This window comes from Stegastes partitus, unplaced genomic scaffold (assembly GCF_000690725.1).
Source record: "Stegastes partitus isolate 25-593 unplaced genomic scaffold, Stegastes_partitus-1.0.2 Scaffold308, whole genome shotgun sequence".
Lineage (NCBI taxonomy): Eukaryota > Metazoa > Chordata > Actinopteri > Pomacentridae > Stegastes > Stegastes partitus.
Window position 1 is genome coordinate 465,321 of NW_007578039.1, and position 21,412 is coordinate 486,732.

A 21,412-nucleotide genomic window follows, 5' to 3' on the forward strand; every position below is an offset into this window, starting at 1 on the left:
CCTTTACGTTTGGGTTTAATAACACTGAGTTGGTCTTTGGCTGATGGGAAGTTCCGTATTTGTTGGGTTTTCAAGCATTTTCTCATTCCAACCAGGATGTATCAAAACCTTTGAGGAACATTTATAAATAGTACAACCCTCTGACTGTAAGTTTGCTAATCGAACCTGATGCAAAACGTGCTTTGTTATAAGAAGAAAAGTTATGAGATAAGATTCTGACCTCATTTTTTTTATTCACTGAAATGAGCTGCAACATAAAACAGGCACCACAGTCGATCCAGCGCTACTCTGCAACATTCACATTATCATGCAGCTAAGGTTTTATGCATTTTTTCCAGTATATTTCCACCACTGTCAGGTAAGTCCTCTTGTCCTTTTTATCCTCTATCACACTGATGCCTGTTAGGATTAGCCACCAGGTAAAAACCTGCACAGGTGTTTCATTCCTCTGGCTCTTTAGACCACCCAATTCCATCTCTGTAAAGCACTTGGGTCAGCATTTGTTTTGAAATGTGCTCTTTAAATGAATTTGCTATGATGGCGTGTCCAGACCACACTTGATTGTCGTCTCTCTGATTGGTTGTAGCTGTCAGTACAGCGCAAATGACACCTTTTAAAGATTCAGGTGACCTCAGAAAACACAGCGCATGAACGTGAGCAGAGGTCTAATTAGTCAGAATGAGAACAACCTGAGTGAAAGTGTGTGTTTAGGCTTTTCAAAATACTAAACCCGACATTCAGGGGCTTAAGATAGTAACAGTAAGTCTGCATTTACGTGTGTGACTGTAACTGTCATAAACAGCACAAAAACCTTATTTTGTGTGATAATGTGAATGCTAACAGATAGTTCCTCTCATCTTCTCAACATTTTTAAAGCTTGTGCTCATGACGTAACTGTCTCTGAACAGGTTAGGTGCTAAAGTCACAACAGACACTGGAATGATTGATTCCTCATTAGTGCAAAAATCAATCTCTGTCACTGGAGGCAAAGTGCCAGCTATACCCCTCTGTGTTTGTGTACTACAGCAGGCAGCACGTCAGGCATGAGTGTACCACAATCTTCAACCTGCACCAGTCTGGAGATTTGGTAATGGCTGTTAGCATGTGAAGGTGTGGTTTTAGTTTGCTCCAGGGTCCCTCCAGCCTCCAAACGTGTTCTCCAGGTGCAGAGCCACAGCGAGGGTGTGACGGTCCTGCAGCTTCCCACCAACGACCTGCACACCCAGAGGTAGACCCTCCTCACCCAGACCCAGAGGGCACTGTGTAACTGGCAGTCCGAGGATGTTAATTATGCCTGGGGATGGAACAGAGGAGGTGACAGTTAGAAATACCTACTGCATGCTATGTTTTCATGGGATCAATTCTGAAGGTTTGTGTAACATGTCGGCTCCTATGAGTTCTTGAAAACAGAAATCAACAGTAAAATGAACAACTAGTTGGAAGAGCCAAGACTAGAAGCTGTCACAGATAATAAACTCCAGAAGACAAAAAGTCAGAGAAAGAAGTTCACCTACTTCTCACAGCAGTGTGTTATTATATACACTTTGGGTTAATTTGGGATTTTTCCGGTGCCTTTTCGAGGTTTTACGAATTGTGCTGTTTTGATGATGCACTTGGTCACTTAAGGTCTATTTCTTCTGGTCAAGAACAGCATCATGCTAAAGATTGGTCGTCGTAGAGCCCTGATCTCTACATCTTAGAGTTGGTCTGGGATCACATGAAGAGGCAAAGACACTGAGGCAGCCAAAATCCACAGAAGAACTCCGGTAAGTCCTCCAAGATGTCTTAAACTATCTTTTATGCACCATGAAGTTAAATAAGTAGTCACACCAAATATTGATGTATTTAAGGGGTTTTGCTCTGCTTACGTCACGTTGAAGTTAATTGATTAACCCTCTGAACCCAGAGTAGGACATGTTTTGCTTTTGTTACATTTTGGTCACTGTGGACTCATTTTTCAGTGCAACAGAAATTCCTGTTCCTCTATGGAAACAGCAAAACTATAGCCAGAGGTAGGGAGAACTCGAGTATCTTTTGTGCAGTATAACACACTTATAATACCATAAATAAAAAGAGCAAAAAAGTGAAAGTTGAAAATGATCCTCTCCTATCTGCTCTGCGTAAACGCAGCCTGCAGTTCAGCTGAAAAGTCCCTGAAGTTCTGTCAGGTGACTCAAGGTTGCAGCTGATCCGCTAACGGCAGAAGTTAAACGCACAAAAAAATGTAAACAAGAAATGTAGAATAAAGCAGTTTTGACAAAATATGATTTTAGGCTTAGATCTGTTCAGGTCACAGATGTCTAGTAGTTCAAGGTACATTAAAAAGTTGAAAATCTGATGATTCTTTATGTATTTACAGTTTCTGGCTCTGATAAAGTAATTTCTCAGATTTTTTTTTTTTTTTTTAATGAGAACATGACATTCAAACCCACATGTTTTGGGGTTCAGTGTTGTTTGCCTGAGCTTTGTCCCACTGCGTCCTTGGCATCACTTACCGGTGTAGGCAAAGTCAAAGGGTCTGAAGAGTGGGTCGTGGTGTTTGGGGGCCACTCTGGTGTGCGAGGGGTAAAGAAAAACACCGTCGGTGCCCAGTAGCTCTTCCACGTCCTTCTGCAGCTTCTCCTTCTGCTGGATGATGAAGGATGAGGTTTTGGACTTCCGGGTTATCTCGAGCAAACCCAAACCTGAAGGCATCGCACATAATGTAACATGAGCATTTATTAGCTTTATTACCAATAACTAGCTTTTTTTTTTTTTTTTTTGCTCCCATCAAAACAATATAATAAAATGAAGACAGCTGCGCTTCAAATAAAAATAAAACTTAACTGATACCAAATAAGTAAACAATATGCATAAATGTACTTTTCTTCTTACCAATAGCAGCCATGGTGTGCTCGGATTTTCCTATCATCCATTTCAGCAGCTCCCACACAGGCCACGCTGGGCGACCCGGTTCACCCATCAGCTCAGTGAACGGCTGGGGAGGCTAAGTGAAGAAAACAATTTAAACACAGTTATTTTGTGTTCCCAAGGTCACATAAAGTACACAATGTGTGCCTATTATATTTCCGTGGCGTAAGCACTGTGCTGTTCTCGCTCAGCCACAGTCACAGTCGTGTGGTTGCTATTTTCTGTTGCCACCAGACGCCAGCCTGCAGAAGGATCATTATCAGGATGGTAACACTAACCTGTGCCAGTGTTACCTCATCAGGCTTTCAATTAAACTAAGTGATTTATTAGTCATGGAGTACTTCAGAACAGTAGGAAACTCTTGTATAAAGCACAGAAAATATTACTAAGAAAAATGTGCTTTTAATGAGATCATCTGGAGGCTTTGATGCCTAAAATACTGCATTTACAATCCACCAGTCAAAAGTACAGAAAAAGGAAAAGAAACCATTTACTGTTTGTTTTTTTTGAGTAATGCATGTCTGTTAAATCTTAGTGTTTCCTTTACTGCATTAATACTTCTTTACTGACTTTACAGCAGCTTTACATTGTGTATCATGAGGCGGTAAAACAAAAAAGGTCTGCGGCTCATCTAGCAGGTTACATAATAAATCCGAGGGGGCGTCAGGTGATTCATGGGGCAGGAAAGAAAAGATAGTTCGGCTACACAATTCTGCCTGTTTTTTTGTGCAAACTAGGAAAAGTTTAAACCTCATAATGTTAATTCAAACCATGTATGACTTTGAGAGGGGAAACAAGAAGAAGCATCAGAGTGTGGGAAGCATTGGTGTTCGTTAAAGATTAACTAGGCATTGAATTATATTAGCGGATCACGTGTTGTTGTGCAGTCATAAACGTCAGCTGTCAGACGAAGCAGAAACATGTGCGTTCCTCTGAAATGTAGTGCAGTAGAAGTATAAAATACTTCAGTATATGTACTTCGTTACTTTCTACCACAACTGTTATCTTAGGTTAGGTAAAGAACATATCTGGAGGCCCTGCCGAGCTGTAGCATGTCCGTAATAGTAACTTATCAGATTTACTGAGAAACCTGCAGCGCTCAGAAAATTGTGTGTGTGCTTGTGTGCACTTCAAATTGTGTGGACGTAATCTGTTTACACACTCCCATTGTGAGGATTCAAGTCCTGCCGGGGACAAAAAAACAAGTCTTCACATTGTATATCATTAACCGTACTTACTTAAAGTACTTTCAGGTTAGGTTAAGGAAGGTAGAGGTTCAGGTTCGGTAAAGTCTGCAGAAAATTAATCTGAGTTAATAGAAAGCCCTCTGAGGAGATGAAAACACAACTCTGTGAGTGTGTGTTTGTGTGTGTGGTATGTTATGTGCTGGCAGCTAAACAGATTAGTGAGCCATTTCTGCCAGCAGACTACAATAGGTGCTGTGACTGAGACTGGGCCTGCTTTCTTTCACTCTGACACGTTTTATTAGAAAGAGAGTCTTGGCAACAGCAGCTTAACTGATGTCTGGTTCCCTGCTGTCGTTTCCCACCTGGGAGACACACAAAAGACTGTCTGCTGTAAAGTGACTGTTCTGTACAGACATGCAGGAAACTGTTGCTTGGGATCAGGTTGTCAGGTACACTGACCTTTCCCTCCTTGTCAGGAAGACCCATGTAGTTGTCCCAGATCTGGAAGCTATAGCGGAGCTCAGGGAAATGCACTTCCTGGACTTTCACTCCAAGATCGGCCTCCAGACGTTTCACTACCTGTGGAACATCACGTTAAGATTTCAAATCTAAAAAAAAACGTCCTGAAACATTGTTATGGCGTCTCTTACAAACTCAAGAAAATCTGATTTGTTAAAGATGAATTCAACACACCTTCCTCTGAATGTCTATGAGCTCTTTGCTGACCGGATATGTAAAAGTACTGCCACCGTCGTGAGGGATGGTGAAGAACCGCAGGTTCTTGAGGTCAACCTTTGTGTCCAGGGATAGCCTGTGCGGACAAGTGACAACAGATGCTGTAAATTGTTAAACCATTGTACATCAAAGACTAGAGGTTATCAGACACTGCTCTCGTCGACTTAGATCTGATCAAGGTCCACACAAACAAACCTCACTTCACTCTTGACCCTGCAAAGCCCAGATCTAAGACTGTCTGCTCAAAGAAAAACACTTGTTGGATTTACGATGACCGTGTATCTGCAGCTACCCGCCACCTTTTCAAAATGCCAACATGTGGCATCACATGAAAGCATAGGGTTAGGGTTTTTCTTTTTTTTCTTTTCTTTTTTCATCTTTACTCCTGTGACGCACATTGCTGCTCTGATGACATATTGTTGGCAGTTGTACCATTATTATTTATGTGACTGCTCATACAGGTTTTCTATTATATTATATTTTACTGCACGTAGACCTTTATCACATCCATGAAGCATAAAAACAATTAGGCCTGAGACTGTGTGTGTGTCTCTGGATGATTGCCATATTTGCATTGTAACAATTTGATTATACACACAGCAGATATTACACATTTCCCTCCCTGCTGCCTCCAAGTACGCGTCTCAGTTGTCATGTCTGCATAATAGCTGCATATGTGCACAGGCAAAGAGAACACTTCATAGAAACCTGCTGTGTCAGACCTGAGTGTTTCTAAAGTAAGGTGAGTTGCACTAGCAGAGTCCTTACATGTGAGCTTTGGGTCCAGCCATGATTTTGAGCATAGGCAGCAGGTCTTCAGCGTAGCGGCACATTGGACCGGAGCTGATGTACTCATCCTGTCTGCCAGAGGTAGGAGGGTGCTGGTTCTCACAGGACACGACACCTACAGAAAAAAATCTCAATTACAGCGCAGTCTGATCAGTAAAAATGTTTTTTTTTTTATTTTTTTAAATCATCAGTGTCATATTTTTGAGCCATTGGAGGGAGCAGAAACAAGCTGTGAGCAGAACACTGACCTCAGCTGTTAGGTTGATTTGGCAAGCACTCGCTTTTTTATTTAGGCCAGTGTGACATTTTCCAAGACTGCAAGTATGTGAGCATCCACGAGGGTCCAGATGACATAGATTTCATCATTAGAGGGACCCAGAGCTCTGTGCGGACCTCCATGTACCCTCCTATTTCCATCTCAGCACCTTCACTCTGCTGCAAATGCACCAACTGCGCACGCACTAGAATACATAGACACCACTCTGCTGCACATCTTTTGTTCTTGGTCTTTACCGACTCCTGAGCTGGTGAATCCTTCACTATGCTCACCAGCTACTTACTGTGTCTGTTTGGTGTTTGGCAGGTGGAGGTTGCAGATGACAGCTACGCATTGTGAGTGACGCAAAATTATGTTACAAACATAGCAAAATCATAGAAACTGTTTTCTCTGTAAGAATAGCTGGTAAAGCAGCACAGAGAGTAAGGACAGGTTGGATGAATCCATTTCTCTTACCTGGAGTGGTTTTATGACCAAATATCCCATTGAAAAAACAGGGCATGCGGATGCTGCCACCGATGTCTGAGCCCACGCCGATGACTGCACCTGCTCCTCCCAGTATGCTGCCTTCCCCCCCTGAGGACGGACAAACAGAGGAGATAAACACAGAGACAGGAGAGGTAAGCTGGAGCCACTGGCAACCACAGTCTTTATAATAACAGGGGTAAAAAAAAAAAAAAGATGACGTCCTTGAGTGTCTTGTTTGTTCACAGCTCCAAGATATTAACTTTACTGTCATAGAGGAGTAAAGGATCCAGAGAATGTTCAATGCTGAATATTAAAATACTGGAATTAGAAAATAGTTGCAGATTAATGACTGAACATATGTGGCTGTTACTTTCCTCACTGTGGCTGTATTTAAGACCTAAACAACCAGAACGTAATGTTTTCTGGTTTGTTATGTTTAAAAACCTGAGAGAGAATTCATACGCTTACAGCAAAATGTCATCAGCAAAGAAACAGTTTAATCTTTAGTACAACTCAGGGATCTAAAAGAAAATTTAAACGGCCAAAAATAATAATGAATTGGGCCTCTGAATGACACTTTTATTTTCAGCAGTTCATTTGGTATTACACATCTATCACTGTGAAAACTGATGCATCATTAACTGCATGTTTCTTCTTTGTCAGTGTCTGACACCAGCATTAGCCAGAGATATGTGTTGTAGCGAGTGATGTAGCCCGACAACTGCTAAGCATCTCTAGATTAATCAGAGTTTGGACAACTCCCTCTGCAGACTCAGAAGGCTTCATTCAGCTTCTGTCACATATTCACAAAGACCTGTAAACACACTGCCAAGTGAAAAATCAGTGGAAGTTCTGTTTAAAGCATCAGAGGCTCTGTGTTGGTGTGTCTGCAGGGTAGAGTAATGTGATTAAAGCCAAGACTGTTCCTGGAGACCGACGCCAACACAATGACAATGAATAAATGCTTCCTGACTCCAAGCTAATAAATAGGGAAGACACTTCCTCTTTCTATCAACATCCGCTTGTTAAACCAGCAGCTGCTAACCTGAGCTTCCTCCTGGTACCCTCTCCAGGTCGTACGGGTTCCTGGTGATGCCGTACAGGTGGTTGTGCGACTCGCACCACATGCACAGCTCACTGGTGTTGGTGACGCCCAGTGGGATGGCTCCCGCTCTCTTCAAGTGGGCCACCGATGGAGTATCGGAGGCAGCCACGACCCTTCGCCTGGAGATCACGCCTGTAGTGAAGGGCATGCCTGGAAGACGGAAACATGTCGACTACTCAGGTGGACTTAAAACTACTGGCGTTAAACTTATTTTTTCTGCCTCAACATCATTTTCATCTGATGAAAATACCGTTTATTTTGTCTTCTCATCTGGAGTTTTATGTCTTATTCAGTATTAAGTAGAAATTTTCCTATTTGTCCATAAATGTGAGTCAAAAAAATGGGTCACAAACCTGATTCAAACTAGCTAACATGTCAAGGTTTCTCAACAGGATTTACACGGCTTACATACATACTATGTGCTAAAGTCCAAGTAACTGCATGTTCCCAGTAAGTGGTTGTAGCTGGATGTATATTACCAGTACCACATGTTGTCTCATGTACAGACCAACATGTGTGTAACCAAAGGACAGTGGCTGGTTTAAAGTAGCCGACAGGTGATAAGATTACTAGGAGTTACCTTGGAGGGCGAAGGACTCTTTGACAGATAGCGGCACTCCCAGTAACGGCAGTCGGTCCTCCAGCACCTCCTCTCCTCCAGTCTCCTCCTCGATCAGCTTGTCAACCTGGGCCGCCTCCTGGAGAGCAGCAGCGAACCTGGAAAGAGGAAACGAACTCAGGTTTGTTGTTGTTTTGTGGATTTGATTTTAAGACCGCAAATATGGCAGAAAAAACACAACAGATCGAAGCGCAAGTACATTTTGTGCAAGTGAGAAAAGATAATGTATGTATTAAAATAAATCATTTTACATAAACAGGGCTGCAACTCAAGCTTATTATAATACCAATTAATCTGCCTACTATGTTCTTGATTCATTAATTCACTTTTTTTTCATAAAATGTCAGAAAACCGTGAAAAAAGCCTGTTCTTTGGCAGACGTATTGATTTGTCTGACCAAGAGTTCAAAATCCCCAAATGTTTAGTGAATCATATAAATAGCTGCCCCAAATTCTCATATTTAAGAAGCTGGAAAAGTAAATGTTTGCTGTTTTTGCTTCAAAAAGTGAATAACCTTAATTATGGTTATTTGATTATCAAAATAGCACCTCAACCAACCAATCACTGCAGCCCTGAGTGAAGTGTCAGGTAATGAGAGATGGTTTCTTTCTTTACCTGTCTTTCACAACAGCATTCAGAAAAGGGTTAACTTCCTGGATCCGGTCAATGTAAGCCTGCACCACCTCCACACTCGACACCTGCAGACACGCAACATTCAGACCATGCAAATGCATGATAGGATAAGTTACACAGACAGAAAACTCAGGAAAAACAAGTCAAACTGGCAGAAGTGGGAGAAAAACTACGGTGGATTACTACAGGTGAAACTTGAAGCGACGGACAAATGATCCCCCACAGACACAGGTTTACTACACAAATACTGGTGTCAAAATGTGGTTGTAAAGGGGGACGGAGGAAAACCCAAATACGGAAAAAGGAGTTTTCTGTTATTCATGAATATACTGTTATATTATTATGTACTCCTACCACTGAAATGGACATAGACATACCTACATGCATACAGTCCATGGTTACAACTAACTTTTAGCATTACTACACCTTTATTGTCGATTCATCTGTTGATTATTTTCCTAATGAATCAATTATTGAATTATATAATATATTGAATTTCCCTTCTGGGATAAATAAAGTATTTTTCATTTCATTTCATTTTTCATTCATTAGTCATGGAATGGTGAGAACTGTCCATCAGTGTTTCCCAAAGACCGAGGGCACATCCTTAAATGTCATGTTTTGTCCACAAGCCAAAGATATCCAGTTTACTGTCATAGAGGACACCCCCCCAAAAAATGACTCAAACTGATCAACCAATTATAAAAATAGTTACAGATTCATTTCATAGTTGACACCTAATTGATTAATGGTTGCAGCTCTAATACAGCGGGGCTGCAGCTCCCAGTTAATTACATTATAGAGTATCATGCTGATTGTTTTCTCAGTCATTACTGTGTATCATGTGAGAAAAGGCCCCGTTTCCCAGGTGACATCCTCACAGAGTTGAGATGCTCCAGCATCAAAAAAAATGCAGGTTTTGTTAGACTTATGCCAATTCACTTAGGAGTGTTTGATTGTGTTCCTCCCTCTTCTCTCCTTTAGACACTGCTGAGGCCTGACAGTGAAGTCCACAACACACACCTGTTCCTACTGCGGATGCGCAGGAAGCACAGGTGAGCTGTCATTCTACAGGTGTTACAGGATCTACCTAAAGGTTTGCAAATTGTTGGAGAAAGATGCCTGCAGATTGGGCCAGGAGTGCGGCTGCTTCAGCTGAAATAAGGGGTTATAATTAAATAAATAAATAAATATATTAAATAAAATGCTCCAATTTAGGAAACTGGCAGAAAGCTCCTCCTAGCTAACTCCTGAGGTACTGATCGATAACTGCTGATGAAGTGAAACTCAAACATGACAATATTTAAGGAGACATTCTACAGGATTTATAAACGAGCTGTAACTCATCCGTCCAGCCGTGGCTGTCACTCGGTCACCGGGTACACACCTCTTTTCTCCGGATCTTCTTGGCGAGCTGCGTCGCTGATGTGAGCAGCAGCGGGTTGTTAACGGGCGGAAGCTTCTTCCCGAACACAGCGGGTCTCCGAGACGAGAAGAACCCCGACAGTACGGAGAAGACTCCCATGACCGCCTTGAAGAGCCATACCTGAACCTTTTCCAGACGGCTCAGAGCCATGTTTCCACCGCGGGGAGAAGACGGAAGATCAACGGCTGCTCGACCGCTGTCAGCGCCGTGGAAGCTCCTAGCAAGCGGCGGCTCGTCGCTTTATATACAGCTGTTGGTCAAGCTGGCGCGCGTTAGTGAGGCCGAGGCCGCAACCGGAAATGTGTCTTCAAAACAAAATTTAAAAATTAGGTTCATATTACAAGTACTTTACCTGAAGTAAGTGCATTTTGGGGCTACTTGTATTTTACTGGAGTATTTCCATTTTATGCTGCCTTATACTTTTACTCCACTAATTTACTCTATTTCTAATAGGCTTCAGATGAATAGTTGACATAAAAAAAACTTCTGTACATTTATTCTGATACTTTAATTGCATTTATCTAATCATGCCTACATTCTATCACCGACGTAAAATTTTAAATGCATGGTTTCCACCTGTTGTGGAGCCATTTACTGTATCTGTACTTTTACTGAGGTAAAATGCATAGTACTATGTGAAATTGGTGTTAAAGACATAGAAACTTACCAAAACAGAGAAAAAAATAAGTCAAGGTCCACTTATTACATCAGAAACTAAGCTAACACTAACAGGAAAAAATTTAAAGCATGAAAAAAAGGCAAGGGTTACTTTCGATAGCCACTGTATGACGCATATTGAGTTTTATTTTGAAAATAACGACCGGAGCATATGTGATTTATTCTAACTTGTCGATGACCTGAGTTGGTCTCCAAGGTAATGGAAGGTGAAGTTGAACTATGTGGGCTGACATCAAGCGGTTGAATAAATATCTGTGTTCTCCACGTTAAACAATAATAGCAAATTCATGCTGAGAAAATTAACTTTGGCTTCACTCAGAACAGGATGCAATGTACAGACAGTTTTATTAAAGGTTAACTTTATTAAATGTGTAGATGTTTTTTTTTTCTTCAGGATTTACATAAACCGAGGCAGTAGTCCTATTACAAATCCCAGAAAATGCAGGATTATAGCCTGGATTTATGAATACTGACTTAATGTCAAATATATGTACCCCGCAAAAAATCCTGTTATATCTATTTATTTAACAGTTAAGCTATTTTTTTCCCTCCACTTCATTTCAGAGAGGTATTGTCATTTTTACAACATTATTTAAGAACTGCATTTAGACAACATATTAAGATTATATTGAAATACAATGAAGAAAAATAAAGTAGCATCTGTTATTATAGGTTATTGACCCACAATGACACTGCTGTAAATGATTTATCTGATATAAGCAGCATCCTTACCAGCACAATATTAAAGCAACATGCACTTTGTGGGAGAGTTTGGCATTATTGGCACTTTTACTTCAGCAAAAGATGTTCATTCTTCTGCCACCACTGATCATTGCTCACATTAGGTACCAGTACATAAGGTACTAATATACAGATACAAATATTTCCAACAACGAAAAAAAAAATATTGTGACATACAGTAATTGCTTAAACCTAATATGTTCTTTGTAATCAGCTAATCTGGAGATAAAAAACAAGCTTTGAAAAGTGTTTTTAACCATGTGAGCATCTGCTATTACAGGTTATTCATGAGAAATTCACAGTTAACGCTGCAGTAAATAAAGGATGTTAACACCATCTTTACCAGCTGCAACATTAAAGCAAAGCATGAATGACGGTGTCGTTAATTCAAATACAGGTATCTATTATACAGCATGTTTTAAATAAATAGTACTTTTACTTTTGGTGCTTTAAGTTTATGTTAGTGCTGCTGCTTTCATACAAGTAAGTATATGAAAGAGTAATACTTCAGAATTTCTACTTAAGTAAAAGATGTCCATGTTTTTTCCACTAGTGGTCTAAAAACGAAGAATTCTCGACACTGTTTGGTAGAGAAACATAATTCCATTCATTTTATTTTGAAGTGTCCTTTTACTATCCTTTTAATTTTCAATAAATTGTGACTCCTAAAGCCATGACATTTGTTGAGGACGCGGACAAAACTGTTTCCAGCAGTTCAAAATGATAGAATACATGCAGACTGATCAAAATGTTAATCTAGTGGTAAAGTAAACTTCACCAACTGTTTGTGGTCTGCTGTACAACAGATAGTGTACCAGCTGCCGTTTTGTCACGACAGCAGACACAAATGCAGAATCTGGTCTCGGTGAAAGTCTGTCGTGAAGCTACAGACCTGCCAGCTTGCAAGCACACAACACAAAATGACTACCTACATCCACCGGGAAAACTCAAGTACAAAATAAAGGAAGGAGAGTGCTGTCACTAACAGATAAATCCCTGTTGTGCATTCCCACTTGCAGTCCAAGTGCTGTGCCATTTTGTTGCAACCTATGACAGCTAAATTGTCCACCAGTTTAGTTGACTGACAAGTGTGCTGTGTGGTTCAGTGATTTTCAGCCCAAGTCAAGCTTCCCTGTGGAGCAATAAAGGTTATATCTATCAATCTGTGTGACGTAGCCTGTTATTTTGAGCTCATTTTTTATCTTTTGCCCCCCAAAAAGGAGCCACATGTCAAGGTTTAAAAAATGTCAGACTGGACCAGCTCAGTCAAAGGGCACTGAAGTAAGTGTCTGTCAACACTAGAGGGAAGCATTGCTAAAGGCAGCGCAGCCCCTTTAATTCCTATTTGAACATACAGAGCACGTAGCACAAAGAAAAAAATTGCCTCTGCAATGCAGGTCAGTGGGTTAGTGGAGAATCCATAGAGTCTGTTTGAGTCTGTGAGCTCTGCTGCAGCACCGACACAGTGGGCCGACTGGCAGACGTCCATATTAGGCCTTCACTGATTGGTTTTAGCTCCACACACAGGGCTCCTAGTTCATTTTGTTGGCTTCCTACTCCGGCTCAGTTATACCTAAATAAAGACCCAGACTGGGTAGTGTAAGAGGTGGGAAGCACCTTAAGTCATGTTCTGCAAATGAGTACAGATCCAAGGTGCTTGAGTTCTTCCATTTCACTTTGCTTCAGATTTCTATCCTGATTCCATTTCAGTGAATTGCATTATAGCTGTTTTAAATTATCCTTACAGATGTAGTTACTTTGCATATAAAAAAAACATTATTGTACCCAAAGCAATCTTTTATTTATGTTTTTTCATCTGTAGTTTTACATATGAGTATTGAATGTCTAACTTGCTGATATTTGACTTGTTTTCTTTGCATTTGTTGACTGAAACTATATTTTTAGATTCAACTTAACATCTAACAGAGTATCTTTACACTATACTGCATATGAAGGTCAGTAATCTGTGTGTTAAATCAGCATTTCTGGACCTTTTATTTCGGTTAGAAGCAACTGCAGTGGCCTCATACGGGTTTCATCGGTCAGAGGGGGCTTGTGCTCCCAACATATTGGTGGAAAATGTCATATTAGGATTCAGCTGTGTGAATAAAGGAAATGTGAAATCAATAGTACCCACAGAACGGCAGCAACACCCTGCTGAGCTATTTATTGATCTTCTCATTTCAGGAGGGACCCAATTTCGTGGCCGGTTTTGGAATCGGGAGATGGCGGGGAACTATTAGAGGAGCTATCAGAGGACGACTGTGAGGTGAGTTTAACATTCTGTCAACCGAAGGAAGCGGATGTTTTGCAACTTTAAAATGCTGCAACCTTCTGCACGCCGTCGTTGACCTACGACCTGTTAACCCATAAAGGCAGAGCTCAGAGGTAATGCTTTATGTTCAGCCAACACACCACATTTTCTGTTGACAAACTGAATTAAAAGATAAATGTTCCTCGACCGGGTACGCCCCGTCTGAAAGCACAACACAAACATATCGCAATCCCAACCGAGTGGAGAAAAACAGACAACCTGATCACCTGTAAGGTGAAACCCGAGGCTCAGACAACTACCGGGCATGTAGAGGCAGGAGGGAGAGCCAGAGGAAACGCACAATTGACAGTGTTTGTGCGAAGCTGCAGGAGAAATGCTGCCGAGCGGGAGAAGTTCACAAAGTAATTACAACTGCCTTTAACTGCCTGTTATTTCAGGTTGTAGTGTCTTTGCGGGGAGCACAGCATGAGCTCAGTGGTGTTTTATGGGAACATTAAAGCCTTTGTGAATGCCTGCCTTCAGGGTAAAGTGATACGGGGTCAGTGAACAACAAGAGGACGGCTTTGGGCGCTTTTGTATTGATTTCCATCTTCTTTCCTTTCTCTGTTGTCGTGGGATAGACGTCACACGCCATCCACCTATGGCTCATTACCGCGACTCTCACGTTTTGCAGGCCGACAAAAATCAGGCTGATTATTTCACAGCTTCAGCTCCCAAAGTGATCACAGGCAGCATTATCCAGACATTTAATTTTTCTAATGAGATCACAGACATAAACCCCTTCTGGTTTCTGTCATCTCTGAGTGGACAGTAATTTACTTTACTGTCGGTTTTAAACGGGGCTCTTTGCTTTCATCCACTTTCCAGCCCCTCCTCTCTGCCCTGGAGACCAGTGCAGCCTGATATCTGTCCCTTGGGGGGGCAAAACAGAGTGTCTGCATTTTTTTTATTTTTGTCTAAGTGACCATTTTCATTAGTTAAAACCACAAGTACTGAGATGTTTCCCCAGATTAGTTTTTGCAGTTTGGAACAAGCTTGAAGATTGTGAGTTTTTGGGTTTTTTTTAAAAATTTAAATCACATTTTATTTATTTGGTTTATGTGGCTCTAGACTTAAGGGTGGAGAAAAGCTGCCTTTAAACTGATGTTAGATGTGAGCAAACATTTATGACCAATTAAATGATTAAATAAAATGTGCAAAGACATTCAAGTTAGGAAACTTTTGTAGATCCCAAAATCACACATTTCCCCGTGAGAGCTGTGCAATCTGTGCAACACATGACATCATTGTTCCTTAAATGTTTGATTAGAAATGGAAAATCATTAAAAAAACAAAGAAACCCCAAGAAGAACAGACGGACATGTAGGAAATGAGTGTAGCAGTGCAGCCTAAAAATAGAGAAACGTAGTGAGAACATCCAGAGAACAAAGTACAAAAACACACAACTACATTGAGTAAAACAAATGTGAAACGTCAAAAACTCTTCTTTTGAAATCAGTTTTATAAATCAAACTTTTAATGGCTCACTGCTTTATCTAGCTGCTAAAACAAAGGCAACAGGACCTGCTTGAGTTTAGTGAAGCTCTTTCAACCCCCATCCAAAAGATTTCTTCAGTTCTGAACCTTGAACCTTTTAGATGAGATTTAAAACATGATCAAGAAACTCAGCCAAGCCCGGTTTCCTTTGTTTTAGATGACCTGCAGATAAGGAATCTTCACAGGGAGTTGCTGCTTATAGTATAAAGGTAATGGTGCAGGACTGATGCAGAGGATGTGTCACCCTCAATATTTAGAACACGTGCATTTGTTCTCCCTAAAAAAAAAAAAATGTTTTTTTAAAACATGAAAGAAGACTTTTATTTTGGAAAAACCCTACAGAATTACTGGTAGAAGTGGCAATGCCGTGACAAGGACAGATGTCCAAAAATCATATAAATATGAATACAAAATAATATGAATGTGAATAAATTATGAGTCCATAATATTCAAAATGTCACCTGGTGCCTGAATTTTGTGTTTTCTCTTACAAGACATTTCCACCATAAATTGGCCTTTCTGCAGCCCGTTGTATGTAAAAATTAGACTTTTGAATGGTCTAGTTTTCAAGTTAAACAATAATCAGCCAATAAAAACCTGAGAAAAGAAATGTAGCTCGAAGACGTATTCATTTATTCAGTTTTATGAATATAATTTATTGTATCTTTGGTTTTTACGGAATTATTTATTTTATTCGACAAAACCATTATTGATATTATTCAGCTGTATTTTTAAATACACCATCACTAGACCATCAGTGTTATTACATATATACTGCATAACATCTATTTATATTTGTGTTAAATGTACTGTATGTACTGAAGTAGCCTCCCCCACCACCACCACCACCACCAGCACCATCTCCAGTTGTCAAGTTGCCTATTTGGCTGCAGTTTCTTATCCAGGATGGGAGGAGGGGGAGATTGAAGTGGAATGGGGGGGTTTGTGTCCCATGTGGCAGCAGCCCCTCTACCTCACCCCCCTCACCCCTCTGCTCCTCCTTTGTGTACCGGTGTGCGGGCACATGAAACAGCTGGTGTGCTCCAAAAACCAATTATAAAGGCCCCTGGCCCCCCGCCTGGCTGCTGTAAGGGAGAGTGTGATCGTTAGCACCCACAGATGAGTTTTAACGAGGGGCCACCACCAGGATGGTCAGATGGGAGGCACAGCAGGCTGGATGTATAGGTGGACATTGACGTTTCTGATGCAGAAGTCTGTGTTTGATGTTTTATTTACGCTGCCGTCTTCTTGTTGAGGGGCCCTGACCTGCAGGACATTGTTGATTTTTATTTCAACACAAGTGATTATAATCAGTTAAATCATGATTCTCAAACCTGCAAAAACATCCAAAACACAAGACAGGTTTCCTCATGTGGGGATGGGTGAGCTTTCTTTCAGCTAAAACTCACTAAACTCTTGTGTATCTGAGGTAATTCTACGTTTCCTATTGTGCTCTGAGGGGATTGATCCGTCCCGTGAGCAGCTCAGGTGTTAGATGCAGCACGAGCCTGCTATTGATTCTCTTCCTACCAGGCGTTGCTACAACTTTTCAGCAGGGGATCTGAATGAAAACCGCATGAGGCAGCCTCATTAAAATACATTTTCGGTCCCTCGTGAGACCGCATGAAAAATGGAGTCATTGATTTTGGGCCCTCATGCTGCAGCCTGGTATTATCACCACGGAGGAGATTTTGCAGTTAAGATAAGTGGCTACTGTCTTTTACTAGCGAAGGCTTAAATAGATTATATAGCTTATTGATTGGGGTGTTTGATGTGGTTTATTGACAACAGTCCAATGTCCATTCATCAAGATGGAGACAGGTATTTAGTGGCACTAAGAGAACTCTGCTGACCAGGGACAGTTCATGTCAGTGGGTCGGGAGTGTTCTGTTAGTTCAGCAGATGTAAACTCCAGCAGGCGACAAAGGTCTTGTGAACTCACCACACCTTGGGATTTTTCTTTATTTAAAAATCTTATTCAGACCCAACCAGTGTACATACAGATAACGTTTTTTTCACTAATCGTTATTTGATTCTGACTTTTGTGTGTTTGTTATCATAGGGTTTTTTTTTTTCTCACTGTTTTGGTTTTCTATTTGATTGTATTTTACATTTGATTGTGGCCTTTTTAAATCTGATTTGCTGCCTTGAAGGACACACTTTGTGACCTGCATTTTGAAAACTAAATAATATTTTAGCAGCTGCATACATGCAGTGTTTCTCCTGCTCCAAGTGTTTTACGAGACAATATCAAAAGCTAAAGTGCACTTTTATTAATTCATCTTTTTCTGCTTGGACTAATTCCTGCACCCCAACTGGACTTGGCACTTTTTTTTTCTTTTTTTTTTTTTTTACATCCTCATTTAAAAGTTGCCTAGTTAAATATATCCCATCAGATTTATTCACAGTATTTCAGCTAGAAAGTGTTCCCTCAGCAGGTTTGTTCATGTTTCATGCAGTTTCTAAAAAGAAACTCTAAAGAGCTGTTAGAAATTAAGCCACGCCTGCAGCACTATGAGGCAAAAATGCATTCATGTTCAACGTCGTACTTTTGTGTGTTTTTATAACGACATAAACACAAGGTGCAGTTGAAGCTGATGACAGTTGTATGTGTTTTGCAGGTATTCATAAACAAAAGCGCTGCACAACTTTAATTTTAATGAAGGTAAGAGACCACCAGAGTTTCTACAGTTCATTCATAGGGTAACATGATTGTCTGTAACACGTTTCATGACAATTTAGCCGTTAGTTGTTGAGACATTTTAGTAAAAAACAGAAACGTGAGGCTCATGAGGGCACTAAAAGAGAAAATCTGGTAAGTTTTGTTCGCCATGAATGTACAAAAGTTTCAGACCAAAGTGATCTATCCAAACAAACCCTAGAGAACGCAGTCGAGTGGACAATCCAAGCATTTATCAGGAAAAGCACAAGTTGAACTGCATCAAATACACCTTCCCCAACAAATCACATCATACAACACAACAGTTAAGTGAGATCATTCAATCAGTAAAAGACAAACTCACATATCGGTTTCTGTTAGTCAGTCCTATCTGTCAGCCATTGTTGGATGTTTGCCTCCAAAGAAGGCAGTCTCTTGTCTCTGTTTGCTCTGATGTGTTTGCTCACATCAGCTTATCACTCTGAAGGCAACAAAAAAGTCATCAGAGAAGAATATGGCTCGACGAGGTGAAAAAGTAACCCAGAGAGGCCTCAGAAAGGTCAGCAGGGGTCACGATAATCCCCTGTCACACACACATACGCATGAATGCTTGCACATAATCCCCACAACATGCTCGGTGAAGCCCAGCTTGGACTCCAAACAAATATAACAGTCAGTGTGATGAATAAGTGATCGACGGGCCTAAATAATAAATGCTACATATTATTATCAGTGGTGTGACTTTAGTGTTTTCCCTCCCGGCTTCAGCACGGATCCGATCACGTAGCGGCTCGGGAAGAATCGCACGCCTCCAGCCCGATGTGTTAGCGGAGTGTCACCACCCGCAGTATGTGGCTGTGAGGTGTGAGGTGGCTCATCGCTGTATGACACAGTTTTTTATGGCTCTGTGGCATCCAGCACCTTCAGGTGGCCCAAACAGTTCTTAACAATCAGTTGTGAGGAACATCAATATCCAGCTCTGAGTCAGGACTGTCGTCTTAGTCTTGTTTATCAGAGCTTAGCTTGATGTATGGGATCCTTTTATTTCTTTAGTGTTATGTGACTTATTTTACATTTTTTTTAAATGTACTTTTGAAATACAGGAAAATATTAATTACATTGCAAAAATCAATTGTAAACCTACACATGTATGGTAAAAAAAAAAAAAAAAAGCCAAAAACAGGATAAATCAAATGTACAGGCTTTTTTGTAAGATTGCAAATGTAAAAATCCATATTATATGATTTAAAAATTAACAGTAATTATAATGGTAATCATAAATATTAAGGCTAAAGTCATTATTTATATGTAATTTTCATTGTAGATGGACACACTTGAGCATTAAACATCTATTAAATATAGAAGATTTTTACATGAAGCTGCATATGAAAGATCACACTTGATATTATCTAAATCCATTATTTTTAAAGACGACGTACTTGGATCCTTCAGAAATTGTTGACAGGTCTTTAACAGAATTATTAGTTCTACAACAGTATTTTCACTTCTTTTTTTTTTAACAAGATTTTTACCTAAAATTATGTAATAAAAAATAAAACGTGTGCTTTTCTGCAACATTAAACCAGATTATTTGTGTTATAGCAATATTCAACCATAGTTACATTTGATTCTTTTTACTCATTTAAATATCTTTCAATAAATAATTAAAAAGCTAAACAAAAGAAATTACAAGGACAGAACCTGTTGCTGTATTTTACCAGATACATTTTTTCTTTTTCTTTTTGTTCTGGCATCGTAGCTGCTGGAGTACTTTTCTTTACTCAAACTATTCAAATTCTCCATTTGACTACATTTTATAATTACTGTTTAATCTGATTTGCTGACAGTTTGTAACGTGGGGTTTTGGAAACGTCTCTAAATAATATGTTGCAGCCACATAAATACAAACAGAAAACTAAGTGGGTCATTCAGAGGTTTTTTTATATGAAATATCAGAAGCTGAAGTGTACTTTTAATCATTCATCTCCCTTACAGTGCAGTTTGGACTAATTCCAGCACCCCAACTAGACTTGGCACTTGTTTGCTTATTAGATCCTCACTGAAATATTTCCCATCAGACTTATTTGCAGTCCTTCACTTGGATAGTGTCCACTCAGCAGGTTTATACACAGTCAGGTGGGGAGCACAGGGGGGGCTTTAAATGTGTTGCTTCGGTCTCAGTATTCAGATTTAATAAATATTGATCGAGCTGAACAACATGTATTTGTAAGACATGGTTGCTGGTTTGCAGCCTGTTTGTCTTGTGACTCCTAACAGTCACGCCTCCTTGTCGGGCCTCCTCCTCCTCACAGCCTGCATATGTCTGTGAATTCAGAGAAGAACATAACAAACACAATCCTTTGTTGGAGAAATGTTTTTAATCACCTTGCAGCCCACCTTATTTGTTTTGCGATAGCTTGGGGGATGCTTAAACTCGGCCAAGTGTGGATTACCAGGCTCACTGCAGGTTTTACTTGTTATAACTAGAAATCTGTTCAGGAATTTGTACCACAACAATAACAGCCGAGCCAGTTTCTGCATTATTATTAGTTTATTTTGTGTCTTGTAGATAAGGCTGCTATGAGAAGCTGCTGTTCAGACTCCTGATTTCAGTTCATATTGTGCTTATTTGTCACAGATTCCTGAATGGAGTTGTTTTTGATTAAATTACTTGTGCTGAAGGCTTGAAAGATCCCTGAATCCAACATATAAAGTCCTCAGAGTGCAGCAGTGTGAACCGTGGTGGCCTATACACACTGCAGCGTGACAGTGGGTGGTCAGTGGGGGCCCACTGCTCCAGGGCCCCCTGGGTGGCTCAACCTGCCCCCAACGGCTGGAAACCACTCAGATTGGGAGGCAATCACTTAATGATTGAACCTATATAGCTAAGTTATGGATTACAGACTGAAACACCTGACTGATATCTTAATGTGGTTTTCATTCAGATCCCCTGCTGAAAGTTTGTAACAATGCCTTATATGTGGAGTCAATAGCATGCTTGTGCTGCACCTGAGCTGTTCAGGGTGCCGTCATGGGACAGATCCATCCCCACAGAAATTAAAAGACAAATCAGTCTGAAGAACACATTCATTATCTGTACACTGCTTAAGGTCACGGGAGGCTGGAGTCTATCCCAACCGACTAAGAGCAAAGGCAGGGGACACCCTGGACAGGTCACCAGTCTACCACAGAGCTACAACCAAGCACACTCACATTCACACCTACGGACTATTTAGAATCACCAGTTGACCTCAGCTGTGACTTTGGGAGGAAGCCAGAGAACCTGGAGAGACGCTGCAAACATGCAAAACTCCTTGCAGAAAGATCCTGGGGGTCCTAACTGGGAGTTTTTCTAGCTGTGAGGACTTGCAGCC

General features: G+C 40.6%; 1 protein-coding gene across 1 annotated transcript; it reads right to left on the reverse strand.

The window, feature by feature from the left end:
• Positions 1-213: 213 nt before the first annotated feature.
• On the reverse strand, positions 214-10,356 carry faah2b (fatty acid amide hydrolase 2b). Its single transcript, XM_008283389.1, has 11 exons — positions 10,111-10,356; positions 8,706-8,788; positions 8,052-8,188; positions 7,412-7,621; positions 6,355-6,474; positions 5,601-5,736; positions 4,791-4,908; positions 4,557-4,676; positions 2,875-2,986; positions 2,496-2,684; positions 214-1,294 (listed from the first exon to the last, which is right to left on the reverse strand). The coding sequence occupies exons 1-11, from the start codon at positions 10,297-10,299 to the stop codon at positions 1,119-1,121; spliced, it is 1,590 nt and encodes a 529-aa protein (XP_008281611.1). The 5' UTR covers positions 10,300-10,356; the 3' UTR covers positions 214-1,118.
• Between the last annotated feature and the right edge of the window lie 11,056 nt (positions 10,357-21,412).

Bases quoted from the DNA above. Each gene is read 5' to 3' on its own strand.
- faah2b (XM_008283389.1), bottom strand. From the start codon at position 10,299: ATGGCTCTGAGCCGTCTGGAAAAGGTTCAGGTATGGCTCTTCAAGGCG. The intron at 8,189-8,705 runs GTAAAGAAAGAA...TCCTCTTTCCAG, and splicing joins AATGCTGTTGTGAAAGACAG to GTTCGCTGCTGCTCTCCAGG. The intron at 7,622-8,051 runs GTAACTCCTAGT...TCCGTCTTCCAG, and splicing joins AGAGTCCTTCGCCCTCCAAG to GCATGCCCTTCACTACAGGC.